Source organism: Vitis riparia, chromosome 13 (assembly GCF_004353265.1).
Source record: "Vitis riparia cultivar Riparia Gloire de Montpellier isolate 1030 chromosome 13, EGFV_Vit.rip_1.0, whole genome shotgun sequence".
Taxonomy (NCBI): domain Eukaryota; kingdom Viridiplantae; phylum Streptophyta; class Magnoliopsida; order Vitales; family Vitaceae; genus Vitis; species Vitis riparia.
The window spans coordinates 5,732,941-5,758,042 of record NC_048443.1 but is presented as its reverse complement, the minus strand read 5'-3'; the positions used below and the strand labels follow the sequence as shown (position 1 = coordinate 5,758,042).

General features: G+C 39.6%; 2 protein-coding genes across 2 annotated transcripts; one reads left to right on the top strand and one right to left on the bottom strand.

Moving 5' to 3' along the window:
• Positions 1-346: 346 nt before the first annotated feature.
• LOC117928217 (protein NRT1/ PTR FAMILY 5.4-like) lies at positions 347-25,102 on the top strand. Its single transcript, XM_034848135.1, has 6 exons — positions 347-439; positions 7,882-8,011; positions 9,323-9,540; positions 12,500-13,011; positions 13,772-13,895; positions 24,344-25,102. Exons 1-6 carry the CDS (start codon positions 347-349, stop codon positions 25,100-25,102), a joined length of 1,836 nt encoding a protein of 611 aa, XP_034704026.1.
• LOC117927685 lies at positions 22,209-23,849 on the bottom strand. The gene is made up of 3 exons (XM_034847337.1): positions 23,835-23,849; positions 23,184-23,775; positions 22,209-22,973 (listed from the first exon to the last, which is right to left on the bottom strand). Exon 3 carries the CDS (start codon positions 22,945-22,947, stop codon positions 22,354-22,356), a length of 594 nt encoding a protein of 197 aa, XP_034703228.1. The 5' UTR covers positions 22,948-22,973; positions 23,184-23,775; positions 23,835-23,849; the 3' UTR covers positions 22,209-22,353.

Sequence of the window (25,102 nt, the reverse complement as noted above, 5' to 3'; positions counted from 1 at the left end):
ATATTGACCATGGGCGAAGGCGGCATAAAGCCATGTGTTTAGACATTCGCTGCCGACTAGTTCAACAACGACTAGAAAGCCGCAAAGAGCTCATTTTTCAACTGGTGTTATTCTACCATTGTTGCTGGTGTATTTGTGTCCTTACTCCTTGTAGTTTACATTCAAGAATCCATCGGTTGGGGCACAACATATGCGATCCTTGTAGCCACAGTTGCAGCCTCGCTGGGCCTGTTCTTGATCGGAATCCCGACTTATTGGCGGCAAGGGCTACTTGGAAGCCCGTTTGTTCAGGTGGCGCAAGTGTTCGTTGTGGCTATGCGAAAACGATAAGTGGATGAGAGACGTGATGGCTACGGTGTTCGTTCCGAAGAGGGAAGGGTTGGGGACCAGGTGGATGGTCCAAATGGGGTGGGACTTTGGCTCAGACGAAATAGTTCAGGTATCTATCACTTCGTCTTTTTTTTTTTTTTCAGACGTCTTTTCCTAATATGATGTGCATTAATGGCAAATTCCTGGATAAAGCTATGATCATAGATGATGTGGACTCATGGGCCACTCAAGTTGAAAAAGTGAACCTTCTACTCCGTCTGATGCCCATATGGTTGAGTACGTAGCTTGACATTTAACATAGTGTTTGCCCAACTTAGAACCTACTTCACCATGCAAGGCAGTACCATGATCAGATCAATGAGATCCCACTTTCAAATGCCCGTAGCGTCTCTTCAAGCCTTTCATGTAGTAATTTGCACACATGTTGTCTTCCTTGGATGTGGTAGTCATTTCCCAGGCTTCTCTCTGAAATCAAACCATAATTCTTCATCATTTCATCACCACTACCATTAAAAATTGATAGGGTAAGAATTTGAATGATACATTATTGGCATGATGGTCGTGCAATTCATCAAGTTATTATATGAATTATCATAGCAATAAGAAAAACTTGTATCAACCTTTTATCTAATAGATGCATTCCTTTTAAAAATTGAGGGTTTGTTGAATATATTAACTCTAGAATTACTATGGTTATTCAAGTAGTAGATACCATTAAACAAATTATAGCTGATTTAATAAGTCATTTATAGTTTCACAATCTAATCTAGTTCATACGTATACTTGCATGCTTAATGTTACGAAATAACGAGAATAGGCAATAAGAAAAACATAATAATAACACACAAGATTACACGGAAAACCTTAGAAGGGAAAAATCACAGTAAAGGAGAAGAAGATCTACTATGTCAAAAATTGGTACAAGAAGAGGGAGTTGTGAGTGGCTACAATAGAAGCATAATCATCATCATAACCCCAAAACTATACATTATATGTATATGCAGGAATAATAAACATTAAGCATGGGACCTTTGCTACTACCACAACCCTAAAAAAAAAACTCATAATTTTAGCTTCACCATATATGTCACATCGTGAGCTTTTCGAGTCAGACCAAAAAAAATATCCATCTTGACATGGATTCCAATGTAAATAATGAAAAAACAAACTCTAATCTTCAACAAAAAAACTCTTCACCTTTTCTGCAAACCCCTCAGGACAACTCAACAACAAATACTGACTAAGTCCAAGTAATGCTTAAACTTGGCTGCAGGGAGTGACTTGGTCACCATATTAGCAAGATTATCATGGGTGCTAACTTTGCCCACAACAATATCACCACGAGCAATGATATCACACACAAAATGATACTGCACATCAATGTGCTTTGTCCTATCATGAAAACATTTGATCTTTTGTGAGGAAAATAACTCTTTGACTATCACAAAAAACCGTGGTAATTTGCAAGTTTTTTTGAGTTCACCAAGTAGACCCTTCAACCAAATAGCTTTCTTACAAGCCTCTATAATAGCCATGTACTCAGCTTCAGTAGTAGGCAATTGTAGTTTGTAAGCAACTTTCCAACTGATAGCACAACCACCAACAGTAAACACGTACCCTGTAAGAGACCTTCTTTTATCAAGGTCACTAGCAAATTTAGAATCGACATACCCAATGACTCCATATCTAGTTCTCCCAAAATGCAAACAAACATCAATAGAGCCACACAAGTATTTGAAAATCCATTGAACTTCTTTCCAATGTTTTTAACCAGGATTTTCCATGTATCTATTGACTTTACTTACTGTATTGATTGCATATGATAAATCTGGACGTGAACAAACCATAACATACATGAGGGACCCCACTAAACTATAATATGAAACTCATGACATATAATCAACATCATCATCTGATTGTGGAGATAAAGCAGCTGAAAGTTTGAAATGGGCTATTAAAGGAGTACTAACAAGTTGGCATTTTGCATATTGAACCTATAAAGAACTTTCTCAATGTACCATTTCTGACTTAGATATAATTTACCTACCTTTCTATATCTTAGAATCTCCTTTCCAAGTTTTTTTTTTTGTTTTGTCGCTCCAAAGTCTTTCATCTCAAACTCCTTACTAAGCTAGACATTGACCTTTCTTATCTCTTCCTTATCCTTGGCTGCTATTAACATATCATCAACATATTAGAGTAGATATACAAATGACCCATCATCACTCTTCTTAAAGTAGACATAACCGTCATAACTGTTTCTTTTGAAATCATGAGTAGTCATAAATAAGTTAAACATCTTATACCATTGTTTGGGTGACTACTATTTTAGGCCATAAAAAGATTTTTTTTTAGTAAGCATACATAATCCTCCTTTCTTGAGACTAAAACTCTCTGATTGCTACATGTAGATGTCCTCATCAAGTTTTCCATGTAAGAACATTGTCTTCCCATCCAACCACTCAAGCTAAAAATCGTGCATGACCACAATACTAAGAAAAGCTCGAATCGAATTATGCTTTACAACTGGAGAAAATAGGTAAATGAAGTCTACACCTGGAACCTGACTGTAGCCCTTTGCAACTAATCTTGCCTTATACTTGACTTCTTTAACTCCCAGTATTCTTTTTTTCCTTTTGAACACCCATTTGCAACAAATAACCTTTTTACCTTTAGGTTGTCTCACTAAGTCTCATATGCCATTCTTATGAAGCAATTCCATTTCCTCTTGCATTGCAATCATCCATTTGCTAGAGTCGTGACAACTAATTGCCTCTGAGTAGGTAGAAGGTTTTTCACTAGAATCAATACATTTGACCACATTTAAGGCATAAACAACCAAATTAGCCTCAACATACCTTTTTGGAGGTTTAATATATTTTCTAGGTCTGTCTTTAGCAATAAAATAATGTGGTGGTACTAGTGGTAGTGAGGAAGCAACACCATTTTGCATTTCTGAACTAGATTGAGATGTAGACTTTGGTAAAGATCTTGACCCAATCTCAAACTCCACCTATGTGCTTGATTTCTGTTGCTTTTTATCACAAGAATCTTTAGAAGTTGAGTCATGAAAGATACTAGTTTTATAAAAAATAACATCTCTATTGACTATGACTTTATTGGTTTTTGAACACCATAACTTATATCCCTTAACACCAGACTTATAGCTAAGAAAAACACACTTTATAAATCTAGGTTCCAATTTTCCATCATCAACATAAGCATAGGCAGGACATCTAAACATCTTCAAATCAGAATAACTAGCAGGAGTACCATACCATACCTCTTGCAGTTGCGGAGTTCTTTTGTCAATAGCAATTGAGAGAGAGTGATTAATAAGGAAACGAGCTGTAGAAGCAGCTTCAACTCAAAAAGACTTAGGTAAATCAACATTAGAGAGCATACAATGTACTTTCTCCATCAAAGTCTTATTCATTTGCTCTGCCACACTGTTTTTGATGAGAATCAACAAGCATTCAAGAATCCATTACATGTTCCAGTTGGGCTTATTACTAAAGCAAGATCTAAGAAGATCAAAGAAGCACTTAATGGCTTAATTCAAGAGATTTAGGTTGATTCTAACGTAGGACATTCCAAGCTTGGCCCAAAGGAAGATGAAGGTGTAATAAATTTATTTTAGCTTTCTTGGGCAATTATTCTAATACTGTTTGTTGGGTCTCAAAGCATGTCAATTGAGGTTTGCATCAGTTTTGTTGCAAAGTATGATGAACAGTATGATGCCTCACAATTCCTTCTCACTCGCATAGAACATTAAACTCATAAGAACAAACTCCAAGCCATTATCAGTGCATAGACATTTTACTTGCTTCCTTGTTTGCCTCTCAATCATAGTCTTCCACTCCTTGAATGTAGTTAGCACATCACTTTTTTGCTTTAAGAAGATCATCCAAACTTTTCTGGAAAAATCATCAATGATAGTCAGCATATAGTTAGCACATCCCTTAGAAGGTTCCTAGATGGTCCCTAGAGATCAGAATGTATATAATCGAGTGTCCCTTTTGGGAATTTACTATTTTTTGCTTCCTAAAAATGAAATCCTCATAGAACTTTAGTTTACTAATACTCTATCCATTAAGAAGCCCTCTTCTGCTCAGTTCAGCCATCCCATTCTCACTCATATGCCCAAGACGCATATGCTAGATTCTAGTAACATCATCATTTGATAAGGAAGGAGTAGCAATAACTACATCACTTGTAATCGTAGAACCCTGTAAGACATAATTTGGCAGATCTTTTCTACCATTTCATCACAACAAGAACACCTTTGCTAGCCTTTAGGACTCCATCTTCACCAGTGTATTTGTACCTTCTTGAATCAAGAGTATTTAAAGATATAAGATTCCTCTTTGGACCTGGGATGTGTCTCACATCACCAAGTATCCTGACAACCCCATCAAACATTTTAATTCTACCAGTTTCAATACCAGCTATCTTAAAAGATGCATTATTTCTTATCGACATAACACCTTTAGACGTTGTTTCATATGTTGAAAACCGGTCCCGATTAGGACACATGAAACGTGCAACTTGTATCAAGAATCCATCCTCGCAAAGTTTGGAGTCATCATCATAAAGAATTAGGAGTTCTCCATCATTGTAGTCATTTTCTGAAACATTGGCTTTACCAGATTTTTTTTATTGTTTTCCTTTCTAATTAGTAACAACTTTCTTATTCTTATTCTGCAACTTATAGCATTTAGATTTGATGTGTTCTTTTTTCTTGCAATGCTTGTAAGTTTTGTCTTTATTATTAGATTTTGATCTGCTTCTCACATCACCACCATAATTCCTTTGTTATGTTCACTAATGAAGAGGGTAGTGAACACAATAAAATCAACCCTAAATTTTCTTCATTGTATTTAACCTCCATGGTTTCTTGATCAGAGACAATTTCCTTAAAGATAGTTAAGTGATCTTCTAAAGATTTGTATTTTGTTATATGGTGAGAATACATTCATTGCTTTAGATGCAACTTACTGGTTAGACTTTTCGTCATGCACAATTGCTCCAACTTTAACCACAACATAATGACAATTTTCTTCTTCAAAATGTCCTGTAGAATTTGATTTGACAGAAGAAGATGAGTTTGAGATAGGACTTTTCGATCCCTACGTTGTTTTTTCTTCGGTGTCCATGATGAGGGCATCTTATCAAACCCTAACAATGCATCATCCAAATCTATCTGCGTGAGCACAACCTGCATCTTGACCTACCATAGCGAAAATCTAGTGTTGCGATCCAAAAGCAGAATATCGTATTTCATAGTTTCCATTGTCGAGATCAAGCCTAACATGCTCTGATACCAGTTTGTTACGAAATAACAAGAATAAGCCATAAGAAAAATTGAATAAGAACACACAGATTTAAGTGAAAAACCCTAGACAGGAAAAACCACGGACAGAGGAGAAGAAGATTCACTATGTCAAAAATTGGTATAAGAGAGAGAAGTTGTGAGCGACTATAGTAGAAACATAATCATCATCATAACCCTAAAACTATACATTATCACAGACACACACACACACACATATGCGAGAGTAATAAACATTAAGCATGAGACCTTTGCTACTAACACAGACCCCCAAAAAATCTCATTATTTTCACCACATATGTCATACTGCAAACTTTTTCAGGTTGGACCAAAAGGAATTTGAGTCACCAAACTCTAACACTTAATCTTTAAGACAAGTGTATGAATACTAGTAGGATCAACCAGATAGTATTCCTATATGATACTTGTACTACATGCCTAGTTGAACTGCAAGGCGGGAAAGGAGGGCACCACAACCAATACATGTCTAATGACAAACGCTTAGCTCGATCAAGTTTAGGATAATGGATCTTATGCCTATTTAAAGTTCTGCATCCAAGAACACAAACAACAACCATGGGCCATGCTCCACCCCTTGAGTGCATGGCGTGAGTATGGAACACAATCACTATTTTTGAGGTCTACTCACACCACTTGAGTGGAGCTAGGTGAAAACAAGATACCTCTGGGGCAATAATTCTATTCGTTATGCTAGCAACACAAAAAACCATAGTTTACGCCCAAGGTTTGTTGAAGTGCTTGTAGTAGAAATGAAGGGGGACATGTGGTGGTAGTTCATTGCATGAACATGGAGCCTACCAGCCCACATGACCCAGACACCACTTACGCGAGATTAGATTCACTTCAACACAACATCACAAGATGAACCACAACTCATTGAGAAATAGATCCTAGCAAGCACATGGAAGCATTGAGTGAAGCCCTAGTAGAACTGATATAGGCATAACAACTCATCTATTCTTAGTGCCCACACAAGTCACCATTGGGTGGCAGGGGACTCTATTTGGGGAGGGATAGATTTTGGTGGAAGTGGCATGACACTCATCAATGGTAAAGGTAGCATGTTGGCACACCCTTTTGTTGGCAACATCATGCTAAAATGTGTGTACAACCCGTACTAGTGATGAGTTTTTGTGAGAAGCACGAATAGTGCCAATTTAAGCCTTAGGTCAATGCCTATGGCTCCTCGTTGTGGAGGGGATTGAGTGGAGTAGGGCGAACACGATACTTGTAAATCAGAATCTTAAAATGTTTTTCCCACCAACTTAATTTCTAATAGAAACAAAATTTTAAAATAATATAAATTATTACAATAGGATTAGGACTAGGATCACGATTCCAATAGTTCCATTTTTTAAGAAATGCCATGATTTGGAGTTGCTCTTATTTTCAAAATATTAGTTATTGAGATATTATTCTATATTGCAAAATTGATCTCTATATTTCAAGACAAGAAGAATAATATTTTTTGGACAAAAATACCCTCCACCAAATTTTGTATATCCATTTCACATCAAAGCACTTTTTTTAAAAAATAAAATAAAAAATGAAGGGTATTTTGGTACATTTGAGGCTATATTTATAATTGCAAAATGGAAAATTTTTTTAACAATTATTTTTCAAAATGGTAAATATTTTTCCTTTGACACAAATATTTCTATTTATGTTTTAAATACTTATTTTATTTTTCTTTCATTCCTTATTTTAACAAATGAAAGTGAATTATTTAGATATTTAATTGCATTTAACTTATTTTTTTTATCAAACAATTAAATAAGAGAAAATTTTGTATTTTTTTATATTTTATATTTTATTTTCTTCAAAATTTTCTACAAAAATATCTTTGTTTTCAAGCTTATACAAACGCATAAAAAAATTCTATATATAGCAAAGATTGTCCTTATATTCCCGGCCCATTTTCCTTTATTACTTTAATATCATAAATGTTATCGGACAATTATCCTACATATATAGCAAAGATGCCGTCCTTATACTCCCCATTTTCCTTTATTACTCTAATATCATAAATGTTATAGGACAATTATTCTACATGAATGGAACGCCTAATATTTTCTTTAAATTATCTTTCCAAATACATAGCTTTACCAAAAAAAGATCCAACATAAGATGAGCATAAATTTTATGTAAACCCACATGTGTGGTATTGTCTTCCTCCTATAGCCTCCTTTTGACTTGAGGGTGTTCAACATTCTTCAATGGATAGTTCTATAGCTTCACTTAATATTGTTGATGGGCATGAAGAGAATGAAGTGTCCACCAAAAAGAGACCCTCAAAGGGTGGTTGGAAATCAGCCGCTTTCATCATACGTAAGACCCAATTATAGATCTCTTTAGTCTCCGTCATTTCCAAGGCTCATTTGAGCTTATTTTCGTTCATTGTTAGGAAGTGATTTTAGATTGTGTTTGTTAGTTTGGTAGTGATTTTAAAAAATGTTTCTGGGTTTTTTAACATTTAATTATTATTATTATTATTTTTTTTAATGTTTCAAGTATTAGAAAAGATAGAAAGACTTTTTAAAATCACTATCAAATGCATTCTTAAAGTTCGTTTGATAATGATTATACGAAACATTTTTAATATTTTTAATATTTAAATTTTTTTATCATTTAAGTGTTCAAAATATTATAAATGCTTTCTAAAATCACTTTTAAATGCACTCTTATAATATTTATACTCGAAGTGTTTTTAGTACAAGTATTTTCTCTAAAAGTGTTTTTTAGGAGTATTTCTCCATAAAACACTACAAGTGACACTATAAATGATTTTTAAAAGTGTTTCTTAAATTTTGTCAAACACTTATTTTTTTAAATACATTTAAGGATAAAAATGCTTTATAAAATCACAGCCAAATGGACTTTTAGGCTATGTTTAGTTGTCAAAAAGTTTGAAGGAAAATGTAAAAAAAAGAAAAAGAAAAAGAAAAGTGGAATGAAAGAAAAAATGAAGAAAAATAAAAATGGATTTAAAGTCAATAAATTATTTTTATATATTACAAAAAATTATTTTATTTTTTTAATTTTTCTGTATAAAGGTTAAATAATTTTAAAATATATAAAATTTTAATTAATTTTAATTATATTTAATTTTCTTTGATAATTTTTATAAAATAACAAAACATAAGAAAATCAATTTTTAACATTTTTTTTCTTTCTTTAATACTTTTACTTTTCAGAAACCATACATAATCTTAGCGTTTCTAGTACTTAAAAATAACTCTTTTAATAAAAAATTTCAAGTGTTAGAAAAACGTGCTTGATGTTATTTCTAGTTGAAATACTCTTTCAAATGCTTATTCAAAAAATATCATGAATGATTTTTTGACCTTTTAAAAATATTTTTAAAATTTTGTTAAATATCTAATTTTTCTTTAAAAACATTTTGTTTTTATAAAAATGTTTTTTAAAAACATTTTGTTTTTATAAAAATGTTTTTTAAAAACATTGTTAACCTGACTCTTAAGTTAGTATGACAATAATTCGAGAAAATGCTTTTAACCTAAAATTTTTATCACTCAGAGTATAAGAAATATTAGAAACATTTCCTAAAATCAATGTTGAACGCACTCTTAATTGTTCACAAGATATTAATTTATAAGTTAATGAGTACGGTGGATGCAGTTGTGGAAATTGCAGAGAGATTTACATTCTATGGAGTGTTGGGGAACCTTGTCACCTACTTCACAAATGTTCTTGGTCAGACCATTAGCACGGCCGCTAAGAATGTGAATACCTGGGTTGGTGTCTCTATGATCCTCCCCATATTTGGAGCTGCTGTAGCGGATTCTTACTTGGGTCGATTTAAGACCATTATCATAGCTTCCGTCATTTATCTCCTGGTAGGTCCATCATTTTCTTTTTCAGATCCTGAAATGAATAAGTGAAAATAGTAAGGTGGTGTTTGTTTTTTTAACTTTTTGCTGAAAACAATTTAGTTTTAGAATTTAGGTTATTTGTTTTTCTATTTTTTCATGACTTATTATAAATTTTTTATTAAATAGAAAAAGTCAAAATATGTAACTTTTTCTAAATGGAAAAATTAACATATTGATTTTTTTTTACTTTTTAATACTTAATAGAAATAAAATATTATAAAAACAAACAACCTAATATTTAACACTATTAAGCATTAAGGTTCTATTTAAAATTAAGTAAAAAAACAAACATCACCGACTTTATCTTGTACCAAGTCTTATTTGGCTATGATATATCTCATACTAAATAAATTATATTATTATGGTATCATGATTAGTTTCTAAAAGGGAAAAGTGGGTCACGAACTCACTATTTTGAAAATATATAGAAAAAAATTCCTTAATTTTATATATTTTTATCTTTATTCATTTAAAAATATTTTAAAATAGATAAACTTTTTCATAAGTGAGATAATTATTTCCTAAAATAACTAAAAGCGGTTTTTTACAATTAAACATCAAGTGTCTACTTGTTAAATAATGTTATTGACATAACAAATAAAAATGACCATTTTAGAAAATAAATGTCTGTATTTAAAGTATTTTTTAATAAATAAAGATAAAATTGATTTATAAATTTGAGATTCTTTTTGATATATTTTCAAGTTAGTGAATCAAAACAAACTTTTCCCTTTTTAAAAATAATAATAATAATAATAATTGTAACTTTTAGTTGCCTTTATTCATAAATACAAAAAATATTGAAAATATAAAAACCATTATAATAATTTCCTCTTAAATTCTCTTATATGCATTGATATTCAATATTCATTTTTTTTGTTATAGGTGCATATTTTATTATTACATTTATTATGTTTCTTCAAAGATATATGCCCTACTTATTCATATTTATAATCAATATTATGCAAATTTTCTATTATGGTATCACTAACTACATCAATACTCATTTTAGTATTAAATTGAAACGTTGTAATGTTATTTGTCTAAAGTATTGATATTCAACAAAATTAAATTTTGAACTCCACATTAGTATTATAAATTTTGATCAATTTTCATTTCATCAATTTTTTTTTATTTTTTAATTTATTTCTGATGTATTTTATATTTCCGTAAAATCCAATTATTGAAATTTGCAAAATTTTGATATTTTCTCCTTTGATTAAACTGCTATGAAATGTATTATCAATAGAAAAAAGATAATAATTTTTGTTACTTATATAATGTTACTTGTGTAAATATATGTTGTGGTTTATTTATTTATTTTTCTATTGTTACATGATTGAAAATAAATTTGCTTGATTTAAGGTATATTTAGGATTTTGTATTTGCTTTTCATTCATTTTTCTTGGAGCATCCTAAGGCAGTGGCCATGGTGTTGTTGCATGATGCTGTTTAGGAAGAAGAAAATAGGGAAGAATGATGAGGATTTTTTTTTTAAAAAATACATTGTTTTCCCTTATATCATGTGAGGACATTTTTGTCATTTATTATTTTGATTAATCGGTTAGGTCAAAACCTTGGACCATATTAGAAATAGAGGAGATGTTTGGTTCTGAAAAATATTAAGAAAAGAATAAAAATATTAAGAAAAATGATTTTTTTTTTTATGTCTGGTTTTACTATAAAAAATATAAATATGTATTTAAACTTATTTAATCTTTATATAATAGAGAAAAATAAATAAAATGAGTTTGAAGAAACCATAAGAAAACAATTTATTTACATATATTTTTAATTTTCCTTTATTTTTATTTTATATTTTCCCCTTTATTTTCTTTCTCTCACATTTTTCTCAAATTTTCTAGAAAGCAAACATAACCTAAATGGTTTTTTTTTCTTTATTTATTTATTTATTATTTATTTGAGAATGATAAGTTAGTTGGCTACTAGGAAAATATGTTTAATGATGAGTTGCAACACTTGCCATTTCTATATCCACTGCTAGGTAGTCAGGCGACATTTGTTATGATCATTAACAAGTTTGTTCCAAATAGTGCACTATTTATGGAAGTTGTAAAAATAGATTTATTAAAGCTATATTTGGTTTAAGAAAACTATTTTAGATTATAAAATTATAAAATTATTAGGAATATCTTTAGAAAATATTTTAGATTATAAATGCATAAGAGAAACCGTTGAGACATGGAAATGGATATATACAGTTTATATGTAGTAAAGATGTAGGGAATAACAGGGGATACCGGTGAAGCAAGGGTTTAAGTGAGATGCTTGAAGACAAAATGCTTATATATATATATATAGTTTTTTTTTAACTTGTGTAATATTATGTAAACATGATCGATAAAAGCATACATATGAAATCTTTATGTTTTGCACCTTTACATGGATGTAGAAATAAACTAGACTTTTTATGTGTCTAGCTAATCAATTAGTACATAGAGTTTCACCAAAGAACTATACTTTTTATGCTTTTAACTCTAGTGATATCGAATGTTTTATCGAATGTTTTAAGCCTAATAGACCCTCATAACTTTAAAACGTATTTATAAGATTCAGAAGAATGAAAATCTTGTATCAGTTTCAAGCCTTGGGTTTCGCCCTAGCCTTGGTTTCTTGCCTTGGGTTTCACATCTTGGGATTTGCACCTCATGTTTAAGGCCTTGGCCCTCGGGTTTTGTGCCTCGGGTTTCACGCCTTGGGTTTTGAGCCACAAGTTTCGCCTTAAGGTAGTATACTCCAAAAACATATCACTATGCTTGGCCAAAAGTATCAAGAAACATGGTTGTCGTCTTTGTTATGTTTAGTGGTAATAAAATTAATTGTTCATATTTAAAATCTTTTTAGTGGAAAATAATACTGCTTTGCCCATGAATCTTTCGTTAATGTCTCTTGAAATCATCAGGGAGCTGTTCTGTTAGCCCTATCAGTCTCAGTAGCTTCACTTCAGCGCAGTGCAGCAGCCTTCTTCGTTTCACTTTACATACTAACCATTGGGCTAGGTGGCCATAAGCCATGTGTCCAGACCTTCGCAGCCGATCAATTCGATGAAAATATCCCCGAGGAGAAGACTGCCAAGGTCTCATTCTTCAACTGGTGGTTTTTCGGAATAGAGGTTGGTGGCTCCGTCGCCATAATAGTGGTGGTTTACGTCCAAGACAACATTGGGTGGGGGCCAGGCTTTGGGATCCTAGCGGGTGCCATTGCAGTGGCACTGGTGGTGTTTTTGTGTGGAATCCCAACTTACCGACGACGACAAAAGGTGGTGAGCAGCCCCTTTGTTAGGGTGGTTCAGGTGTTTGTAGCTGCTACTAAAAAGCGAAGCTTGGATGAGACGTCCGATGGCTATAAGGTTTATCATGATCATGTGGAGGGTCAAACTAGCGTTCAGATTTTGGCTCGAACAAACCAGTACAGGTTCAAATTCTTTTATTCCTTTATTTTTCTCTCCTTTTTCTTTATCATTGTTAATGTTATATTTTTGTAAGAAGACTTAAACCCCATGTAATAACCGTTTTTCAAAAATATTTTTTTAAAAAAGGTTTTGAAAAATAGGTTTTAAGAACAGTTATTGAAAATTGTTGTATGATATTTTATATAATAAATGTATGTTTGAAAATTTGAAATATTTTTAACTCATTTTTTATATTTTTAAATATGTTTTAGAGATAACTTTTACTTTTAATACTTTATTTTTAATTATTTTCTATATTTGTATAATTATATAAGAAAATAAGCAAAAACATGTTATTTGAAAATACTTTATTCTGTGTTTTTAAGAACAAAAAAAATTGTTTTCTATTTTTTAGTTGGTAAACAGTTTTATTTTCTTTTTTTGTTTCGGGTGTACGTCAAAAAACTATTTTTGAAAATAATTACCAAATAAGCTTTTAATTATTTTCATTTGTTTTTTAGAGTATTATTTCAAAAAATAATTACATAAATATATACAAATACGTAAGAATGATTAAAAATAAAATATTACATTTAAAAATTTATTTTTAAAAATATAAAAAATAAATTAAAATATCTCAAGTTCTCAAATAGACTTTTATTATATAAAATATCAAAAATTATTTTTCAAAAACTATTTTTCAAAATTGTTTTCTTCCACTTTACTATTCCTGAAATTTATGGTACCCCATATGTTATATCTTCACTGAAGTTGAAAATGCAGATTTTTGGACAAGGCGGCTATCATTGATGAGATAGATGATTCGAACAAAACCAGAAATTGTTGGCGGCTGTGTTCAGTAAACCAAGTTGAGGAAGTGAAACTTCTCCTTCGCCTAGTCCCCATTGTAGGGACCCATCCCTGATGACACGTGGCACACGTCCCCTGACGACACGTGGCACGTGTTCCTACCCGGAATATCCACATCCGGATTCCCCCAAGAGTACACGTGGCGCGCTTTCCTATCCGGACCACCTCCATCACTCATCCGGCGACCTTTCATGTCCCACACGGATACGTTCATCCCGGACCACCTTCATCACTCATCCGGCGACCTTTCATGTCCCACACGGATACGTTCATCCCGGACCACCGCCATTACGCATCCGGCGACCTTTCATGTTCCACCCGGATATGTTCATCCGGATCGCTGACCAGACTAAGCGTGCCTCACTACGTCATTCTGATATCCTGTCACAAATCATATTCTGATACCTGCAGAGCGAAAAGACAGAAGTGACAGCTAGTCACTTCCCGTTATCTCTGACAGCCGTTCGTAGGATGAGGATGTCCCTGCCACCACCTAGTGGCAATCATGGTAAACCAAAAAGCCTTCCATCATTTATGGAGGAGAGAGAGTTTCTAAATGGTATATATATGAACCTTCGCACAAAGAAGAAGGTAAGCTCCTCAATACCTAGAAAAAGGCCAACTGTGCCATCTACTTTTATCTCTCTTTCCATGGCTGACAAAACCGTCGGAGGGTGTGTCCGGACACCCCGTCCGGACGCCTTTTGCAGGAGCAGCTGAATCAGGAATTCGTGTTCGTTGAGATCGTATGTTTATCCATTTGGCAACTACGAGGATTGCTGAGAATACGAGGCCTCAACATTGGCGCCGTCTGTGGGAACGTTTTTCGCTGATTCAGTAAATAGCAGAAATGGCTACGCCTTCCCAAAGCCATTCATCTGGAAGAAGAGAGGAAGATAATTCTGAATGGCGCCAAGCCATCGAAAGAAGGCAGTTAGCGAGCGAGCGCCAACTACAAACTCTCCTCCAGGAGACGACGAGGTTAAGAGAAGAAAATGCAATACTACGTATCCAGGCATCGTCGACAGGAGTTCCCCGTCGTCAGCACTCCCGGGACCAGGTGGCCAACTCAAGGGCTCACCAGGAGTCGATTTACCCTGGAACAGCGGAAGCAATCCCTGAAACACGCAGCGCTAGGCCGCATGAGCCACACACGCCTATGCCTCGAGCTCCCCGTGAAGAGAGCTCAGATTCCACCCACTTCTCGTCAAAAAGACGACGTGACAGAAGATCCCAATTGTCGGGCGCCATGCGCGCGAGACTGGGCCCCCAGCAAACTGGCAGGCCCAAGCCACCGACGACCATCGCAGGGGGAGTGCACCATGATCCTACGGTCACCCCCATGCCACAGAACGCTCTTTCGCACCGTGACCCTTGGTCACCCCCATGATGCAGAACGCTCCACCGCACCAAGCGGTACGAACCATTGGGAAAAATCTCCTGAGCGAGCCACCCATGGGCTCCATTAGCAAAAGGTTGGATGACATGCTCTCCACGCCTTTCTGCTCTCATATCATTCATTACGAACCCCCAAGGGGATTTCTCGTACCAAAGTTTTCCACATACGATGGGTGCAGTGACCCCTTTGACCATATCATGCACTATCGACAGCTCATGACCCTCGACATAGGCAACGACCCACTGCTGTGCAAAGTATTCCCTGCCAGTCTGCAAGGACAGGCTCTTTCATGGTTCCATCGCCTACCTCCTAATTCGGTGGATAATTTCAGAGACCTTTCAGAAGCTTTCGTGGGACAATACTTATGCTCCGCCCGACATAAGCAAAACATCAGCACCTTGCAAAACATAAAAATGAAGGATAACGAATCCTTGAGGGAGTTCGTGAAACGATTTGGCCAGGCTGTCCTACAAGTGGAAGCTTGCAGCATGGACGCTGTCCTACAGATTTTCAAACGATGTATTTGCCCAGGCACTCCCTTTTTTGAGTCACTAGCAAAAAAGCCTCCTATGACAATGGACGACTTGTTTCGACGTGCAAACAAATACTCAATGCTTGAAGATGACGTACGGGCAGCCACCCAGCAAGTATTGGTGGCCGGACAGGCATCCAAGGGTACTACAGAGGGAAGCACTAAACCTCCGGACAGGCCAAGACCATCCGATCGAAGGCAAGAAGGACCAAGCCGCCCGGAAATGCCACCCCTCACACCACTCTCTATAACTTATGAGAAGCTTCTCCCTATGATCCAGAGCATGTCCGATTTCAGGTGGCCCAGACCCCTCGGATCGGATCCATCCAGGAGAGACCATAGCAAAAATGCGCTTACCATAAGGAGCACGGCCATACAACGGAGACGTGCAGAAGCCTCCAATATTTGGTGGAAAGGCTTATAAAGGCGGGTCATTTAAGGCAATACCTCCGTACAGATGCTAGAGATGGAGATGCCTCCCGGGGCCGCGATTCTGGGGCCCCCATGGCTCCGGCCGCCCCCAAAGCCGTCATAAATTACATTAATGGAGGCCCGTCGGATGAAGAGCTCAATTCCAAGCGAAAAAGGCAGAGGTTGTTGCGGGAAGCGATGGTGCGTGAGCGTATCAATTCCATCCGACCTGGGATAACCGAAGGAGGCCCGCACCCCATAGACGGAACGATCATTTTCCTCCAGTAGACCCCACGCGGATATTACGTCCGCACCGTGATGCCCTCATTCTATCCTTGGGGATAGACAAATTCGACGTAAGACGCATCTTAATTGACCCAGGTAGCTCAGCTGATCTGGCGCAAGCGTCAGTCATAAGCCACATGGGACACAACTTAGTCGGTCTCGAAAACCCCGGAAGGATTTTGTCCGGATTCAACGGGGCATCAACTACCTCATTGGGAGACATTGTGCTACCAGTCCAAGCTGGCCCAGTCACTCTCAACGTTCAATTTTCGGTAGTCCAAGATCTATCACCCTTCAATGTTATCTTGGGACGTACATGGCTACACTGTATGAAGGCCATCCCCTCCACATATCATCAGATGGTGAGCTTTCTCACTGAAGATGGGCAAACCAACCTATACGGCAGCCAGCTAGCCGCTCGCCAATGCTACCAGATAGCAAGAGAAGCAGGGACCAGTCGGGAGAATGAACCCCTCCCCGAATCCACCCATGCGCTCGACCAATAGCAGTCACTGTATCCGGCGGACAGAGATCCCCCGGCAGCAGATCCCTTACAAACAGTACAAATTTCAGAAGAAGATTCTCATCTTACTAATATAAGTTCCCTTTTAACGCCCGAAGAAACCCAGAGCATCCAAGACATCCTCCGACAAAACCATGACGTTTTCGCATGGACACACTCTGATATGAAGGGAATTCACCCCTCGATAGTCTCGCATAAGCTTAACATTTTACCAATGGCAAAACCCATCCGGCAAAAGGTCAGACGTTTTCACCCGGACAGACAAAAAGTCATCCGGATGGAGATTGACAAACTACTGGAGGCCAGATTCATCAAAGAAGTGGAATATCCAGACTGGTTGGCAAATGTAGTAGTCGTACCCAAGAAAGAGGGCAAATGGCGGGTCTGCGTCGACTATACCAACCTCAATAAAGCATGCCCAAAAGACAGTTTCCCTTTGCCACGAATAGATCAGATTGTGGATTCTACCGCCGGGCAAGGGATGCTCTCCTTTCTGGACGCTTTCTCCGGATATCACCAAATCCCCATGGCCCCAGATGATCAAGAAAAAACAGCCTTCATAACGCCACATGGACTTTACTGTTACAAAGTCATGCCATTTGGTCTCAAAAACGCTGGCGCCACTTATCAAAGACTGATGACAAAGATATTCAAACCTCTAATTGGCCGCACAGTGGAAGTGTATATTGATGACGTCGTGGTCAAAAGCAAAACTCGTGAAGAGCATGTTCTCCACTTACAAGAAGTTTTCCACCTCTTAAGGAAGTTCGACATGAAGTTGAACCCTTCCAAATGCGCCTTTGGCGTGAGTGCTGGGAAATTCCTAGGCTTTATGGTCAGTCAAAGGGGAATAGAGGTGAGCCCAGAACAAGTCAAGGCAGTCGTAGAGACGTCACCCCCCAGGAACAAAAAGGAATTACAACGCCTCACAGGCAAGCTTGTCGCTCTAGGACGTTTATAGCCCGTTTCACCGATGAGCTACAGCCCTTCTTCCTGGCAATCCGTAAAGCAGGACCCAGCGGATGGACAGACAGCTGTCAAAACGCTTTTGAAAAAATCAAGCAACGCCTCATGCAACCACCCATCCTAAGCAGCCCCATCCCCAGAGAAAAACTGTATGTGTACCTGGCTGTCTCAGAGTGGGCAGTTAGCGCTGTCTTATTCCGCTGCCCATCGCCCAAGGAGCAGAAACCCATCTACTACATCAGCAGAGCGTTGGCAGATGTTGAAACCAGATATTCAAAGATAGAACTGACGGCCTTAGCTCTTCGAAGTGCCGCCCAGAAACTCCGCCCTTATTTTCAAGCACACCCAGTGGTCGTATTAACTGACCAACCCCTTCGCAATATCTTACACAAGCCGGACCTAACCGGGAGAATGCTTCAATGGGCCATAGAGTTGAGTGAATTTGGAATAGAGTTCCAACCCAGATTGTCCATAAAAGGCCAAGTAATGGCTGACTTCGTGTTGGAATACTCTCGAAAGCCCATCCAACATGACGAATCAAGCGAAAAACAATGGTGGACATTGCGGGTTGATGGAGCCTCACGATCATCCGGCTCCGGAGTAGGGCTCCTCCTACAATCCCCAACCGGAGAACAGCTGGAGCAAGCCATCCGGCTGGGGTTCCAAGCCTCTAACAATGAAGCAGAGTATGAGGCCATCCTATCCGGATTGGATCTCGCCCTGGCTTTATCCGTCTCTAGGCTTCGAGTCTATAGCGATTCCCAACTCGTGGTAAGACACGTTCAAAACGAATACGAAGCCAAAGATGAGCGCATGGCACAATACTTAAACAAAGTAAAAGATACTTTGCAACGATTCACAGAGTGGACAATTGAAAAGATCAGGCGGAACGAAAATGCGCGCGCCGACGCCCTGGCAGGTATAGCTGCCTCCCTTCCCACCAAAGAAGCAATACTACTGCCTATATATTTACAAGCCAAACCTTCCATCACGGAAACCTCCACTTGCAACACCATTAAGGCAGGCGAAACAGATGACGAAGGGTGGATGAAAGATATCATTGAATACCTCCGAACAGGCACCCTGCCTGAAGAATCTAAACAGGCACACAAGATCCGGGTGCAAGCCGCCCCGCTTCACCCTGGTTAAAGGGCACCTGTACAAGCGATCCTTTACAGGCCCCTACCTCAGATGTTTGAAACATTCAGAAGTACTTTATGTATTAGCTGAGTTGCACGAGGGAGTATGTGGGAACCATGCTGGAGGGCGATCACTGGCACATAGAGCCCATTCGCAAGGTTATTACTGGCCTACGATGAAAAAAGACGCGGCAGCATACGTCAAAAAATGCGACAAATGTCAAAGGCACGCCCCCATACTACACATGCCATCGGGAGAGTTGAAAACGATCTCAGGTCCATGGCCCTTTGCACAGTGGGGCATGGACATAGTAGGACCTCTACCAGCCGCACCTGCCCAGAAGAAATTCCTGCTTGTCGCCACAGACTACTTCAGTAAGTGGGTAGAAGCCGAAGCATATGCTAGCATCAAAGACAAGGATGTCACCAAATTCGTATGGAAGAACATCATTTGTCGCTTCGGAATTCCCCAAACAATCATAGCAGACAACGGTCCACAGTTTGATAGCAAGATTTTCCGAAAGTTCTGTTCAGAACTCAATATTCGGAACTCATATTCTACACCACGCTATCCTCAAAGTAATGGGCAAGCGGAGGCCACAAACAAGACTCTAGTCACTGCCTTGAAGAAAAGACTCGAGCAAGCCAAAGGAAAATGGGTGGAGGAGCTACCCGGCGTCCTATGGGCTTATCGAACCACACCCGGACGTCCAACAGGCAATACTCCCTTCGCCCTCGCATACGGAATGGACGCAATCATTCCCACCGAAATTGGCCTACCCACTATCCGAACCGAAATAGGAAGGCAGGATGATGCAAATGTAGAATTAGGGAGAAATTTGGACTGGGCGGACGAAATAAGAGAAACTGCAGCCATCCGGATGGCAGACTATCAGCAAAGGGCATCAGCTCACTACAATCGCAAAGTAAAGCCCAGAAGCTTCAAAAATGGTACGCTAGTCCTTAGAAAAGTTTTTGAAAATACTGCTGACATAGGGGCAGGAAAGTTCCAAGCCAATTGGGAAGGCCCCTACATAGTATCTAAACAAGTGAAAGTGGAGCCTATCATCTACAGAAGTTGGATGGAACCCCATTACAGCGACCATGGAATGTATCTAATTTAAAGCAGTATTACCAGTGAAAGATGAGGCAAAAAATAGAAATACAAAATGAATAGGTGTATTTTTATTGATATTTGTGGAATGAATCATACACAAAAAGACCTCCGGACTACAAAGGTATAGAAAGAAGATAGTAGATTTTCTTTCACAAAAAGGAAAAGCTGTCATTGAGCAGGTTTGCTGTGCAGTTTCTCCAATTCACCCGGAGGAATTGAAGGAACGTCCCGTTTGATGCCATGTTTCTTCATACAGCAGCGGTAGCCGAACAAGTACATTTCATCAACTTGCTTCTGGTACTCCCGCTTCAAGTTCCCCCCTCTCCGCAGCAAATTCACCCTCCAGCTCTTCCTTTTGCGTTGACAAACGCAACTGCAACTCTTCTCTCTGCCGTCTCTCAATAGACACCTCTGTCCGGAGGTGCCTCACCTCCCTCCTCAAAAGAGCCATCTCCTCCTCCGCCTTAACAGGCGAACTTCCATAGAATCCTCCCGGCTCTTTACCTCAGCAACCTCCTCTCGAAGAACCTCGTTCTTCTCTCGAAGAACCTCGTTCTCCTCCCGAAGAACCTTGTTCTCCTCTCGAGCAGTAGATGAACTGGCTTCAGCCTGCTCCACTCTCAAGCGCAATTTCTCTTCATCATTTTTTCGCTGAGACACAAAAGATTTTGTATACTCAGCAGTCTCCAGCAGGTCAGAAAGAAGATTGCGTTGAAGAACCATACCGCGAAGGCCACTCACAGCTGTAGGAAAATACTCAAACAAAAAAAAAAACCAAGTTACAAATCACACGACAAGCGCATCAGCATGACGAAGGAATTAAAAAGTAAATTATACCGTCTCTACTGTCTCGAACATCAGGGCTGAAGGTACCCCAGCGTCTGCAACAGAGGGAATCTGTTTTAGCTTCTCTTCCATCTCCGCATAACTGAAAGGGTTAGCAGGGATGAAAGTGGCATCATCAAAAGGACCCTCCCCCAAGGAGGCATTGGAGAGTGATTCCTCCTCCGGAACCACACCTTCAACATTCTCAACCGGCTGGGCCTCTCTGGGTGGAACCTCAGCCGGAGCCAGAACTGGAACCTCAGCCGGAGCCAGAACCGGAACCTCAGCCGGAGCCAGAATTGGAACCTCAGCCGGCACCAGCGCTGGACGGCCGGGCTCTCTTCCGTCATCTCCACTACATCGCCTTCCGGATGACCCTCCGGGACGGATGAACAGCTGACTTCGATACCTTCTGTGAACCGGCCCTGAAGCCGCCCAGCGAGGCCAGACTTCAAGTCGCGTACCAGACGCAACCTTCTCCTAGTTGGCCCCTTCACAGGCACAAGAGGACGAGGGCTTGGCTCATGTACAGGCAACTCCTGGCTATCTGCCCCCATCTCTCCTGTTGGGGGTGTAACAGGAGGCAAGTCGGCAACCTCATCCGGGTGAGCTGAGCCTGGTTGATTTATTGAAGCTGCTTCCTCAGCCAGAAGAGCCATCCGAACGTCTGGCGCCACCGAGGGCCCTGAAAGATTAAGGCCCCTAATAAATTCGAAAGTGGTTGAGACAGAGGACGGGAGAGGATTTTCCGGCTCTTCAATATTACATTCTTTTTCATAGCCAATGGGAGGGGGTACAAACTCTATTGGAGGAGTTGGGATTTTTATTGCCTTACCCTTACTTTTTTACTCAGCTTCTTCTTCTTTTTTGCTGGAGCACCAGCAGGCGGAGAGGAAGCAGTCCGTTTCCCACCCGGAGCCTTCCGCAGAAGCCCTTCTTGTCTTTTCTTCTCCCGATCGTTGAGAAGGGCCTTGCGTTTCCGGGCATCTGCCTTCCGTACCCCCTCATAGAAAGGAAGGTCTTCAAGAATAAAGTGCTCCCCGACTACCACTTCTTCAGGCAGCCGCCTGGGAAGTATGTTCAGCACGTATGCCTGAGGCTGCTGGACGACCAAGCGGAGGTTCTGCGCAGAAAGAAGCAGTTCGCATCTCCGCTCGGCTGAAGTTATTTCAAAAAGCTTGTTCAAACGATCGAACGAAGCCTTCTCCACCCACTCCACCAGTTTTCCTCTCTTATCCTGGTCTACACCCAAGAAAGCAGAATATGTCAGCCACCTAAAAACAATGCTGACTTACAAACTATGCAAAGGCAGAAAGTAGCTTAGCTATACCTGGAATCTTCAGTGACTGATTGGGAACAAAGGGCCTGTCCGGATGCTCAGACAAACCTGCCCATACGCCCTTGACCAGCACCTGCCCCTTGGCGGCCTTTTTATTCGAATCTGGTAGGTTTGTCACCAGTTGCAGGGATGGAAGGCTGGCGACGAAGCTGAAGATGTTACTCTTCACTTTCTTGATCGAGTAAACGAAAAGAACCTCCAGTAATGAGAGGTCCAAGTTGAACAGCATGCTCAGGATGCTGCACCCCATCAGCACCCGGATCATGTTGGGATGTACGTACACTGGAGGAATCTGGGTGAAGTGCAGAAATTCCTTGAGCAGAGACGGGACAGGGAATCGAAGCCCAGCATTAAACTGCTCCTTGGTAAAGAGTATCGCGTTATTTTCCGGCTTCTCAGGCAACACGCCCTCTCCATCAAACAGCTCTACAGACACGCCATTAGGAACGCAAAACCGATCGCGAAATTCTTTTACATTCAACTTTTCTACAGACTTTTCTGCACGAGCGTCACCAGACGGGCGAGCTGAAGTAACTTCCTTGGTAGCAGACATTTTCCAGTACAAAGATGAAGCACAATCTGCATGAAAGAAACCCAGCAAGTCAAACAAGCGAAATCGACCCCACAAAACCTCAAGCCCTACCCACAGGAGATTCCATACCCCACCAAAACGCAAAAAGCGCAGGGGGGCAGCAGAAACTCCAAGAAAAGAGAGCTTCCCAAGCGAATCAAAGGCAAACCAAGAAAAGAGCATGTGAGAAAGAAAGAAATCAAAATAGAGTTGCGTACCAAGTGTAAACTCGAAAAACAGGGTCGAAAACCGCAAATGCAGTCACCGTCACCACCTGAATGCTGCCGGTACGCTCACAAGCAAAGACAAAACAGCAGACAAATGAAGCGATGACAAGGAAGATGCAGTAAGAAAAAGCAACGGGAGTCCACAGCCTGATATTTATAAGAGACAGCACCTCAGTATCCCAAGCGTTCAGAAAAACGCTATCATTAAACCGACACATTGCCTAGGGAATACCCAGAGACGGCGGCTCGCCATAAAGGCTCTCCTGTCTTTTCGCCTCAGCTCGCCACGTGGCCCAGTAAGAACAAAAAGCGAACCCCGGTTTTAAGAGGCAATCATTCTTTTTTAACCCGCCCATTTTGCTAGGGCAAAATCGACAACTTAAAAAGGGGGGCATTGTAGGGACCCATCCCTGATGACACGTGGCACACGTCCCCTGACGACACGTGGCACGTGTTCCTACCCGGAATATCCACATCCGGATTCCCCCAAGAGTACACGTGGCGCGCTTTCCTATCCGGACCACCTCCATCACTCATCCGGCGACCTTTCATGTCCCACACGGATACGTTCATCCCGGACCACCTTCATCACTCATCCGGCGACCTTTCATGTCCCACACGGATACGTTCATCCCGGACCACCGCCATTACGCATCCGGCGACCTTTCATGTTCCACCCGGATATGTTCATCCGGATCGCTGACCAGACTAAGCGTGCCTCACTACGTCATTCTGATATCCTGTCACAAATCATATTCTGATACCTGCAGAGCGAAAAGACAGAAGTGACAGCTAGTCACTTCCCGTTATCTCTGACAGCCGTTCGTAGGATGAGGATGTCCCTGCCACCACCTAGTGGCAATCATGGTAAACCAAAAAGCCTTCCATCATTTATGGAGGAGAGAGAGTTTCTAAATGGTATATATATGAACCTTCGCACAAAGAAGAAGGTAAGCTCCTCAATACCTAGAAAAAGGCCAACTGTGCCATCTACTTTTATCTCTCTTTCCATGGCTGACAAAACCGTCGGAGGGTGTGTCCGGACACCCCGTCCGGACGCCTTTTGCAGGAGCAGCTGAATCAGGAATTCGTGTTCGTTGAGATCGTATGTTTATCCATTTGGCAACTACGAGGATTGCTGAGAATACGAGGCCTCAACACCCATATGGTTCGCTTGCTTGCCATTTGCCATACTTTTTTCACAAACCGCTACTTACTTCACCAAGCAAGGGAGCACCACAGTAAGAACAGTAGGATCCTTCAAGATCCCCCCTGCAACACTTCAAGTAAACGTAGCCTTCGCAGCCATCGTTTTCATACCGCTCTACGATCGAATCCTCGTCCCAATTGCCAGAAAGGTAACTGGACTCCCCTCAGGGATGACAACTCTACAAAGGATGGGAATTGGCCTTTTTTTATCCACATTTTCCATGGTTGCAGCAGCTCTAGTGGAAGCTAAAAGGATCAGCATTGCAAGAGACCATGGGATCATGGATTCACCAAAATCAATTGTTCCAATGAGGGTGTTTTGGCTACTCCCACAGTACATAATTACTGGAGTAGGCGCAGTTTTCTTCGTTGTTGGGGTGCAGCAACTTTTCTATGATCAAATTCCAGATGAGCTGAGAAGCATGGGGGCAGCTGCTTCTAATAGTACATTAGGGGTGGGAAACTTTCTGAGTAGTGCTATTATATCTATTCTGCAGGCTATAACCTCAAGGGCGGGTGATGAATGGTTGGGAAGCAATCTTAATCGGGCTCACTTGGATTACTTCTATTGGGTGTTGGCTGGTTTGGGTGGTTTGAATTTGTGTTTTTTCATCTGGGCTACCAGGGGTTTTGTGTACAAAAAACTTGAGTGGGATGATCCAAATCAGAAGGAAGAACAAAAGCTCTCTCATGTAGAGTAG

Excerpts from the sequence above, each read along its gene's own strand:
- LOC117928217 (XM_034848135.1), top strand. The coding sequence starts at position 347 with ATGGCTACGGTGTTCGTTCCGAAGAGGGAAGGGTTGGGGACCAGGTGG. Across the intron at positions 8,012-9,322 it reads ATCAGCCGCTTTCATCATAC|TTGTGGAAATTGCAGAGAGA; the intron begins GTAAGACCCAAT and ends CGGTGGATGCAG. Across the intron at positions 9,541-12,499 it reads CTTCCGTCATTTATCTCCTG|GGAGCTGTTCTGTTAGCCCT; the intron begins GTAGGTCCATCA and ends TGAAATCATCAG.
- LOC117927685 (XM_034847337.1), bottom strand. The coding sequence starts at position 22,947 with ATGTCTGCTACCAAGGAAGTTACTTCAGCTCGCCCGTCTGGTGACGCT.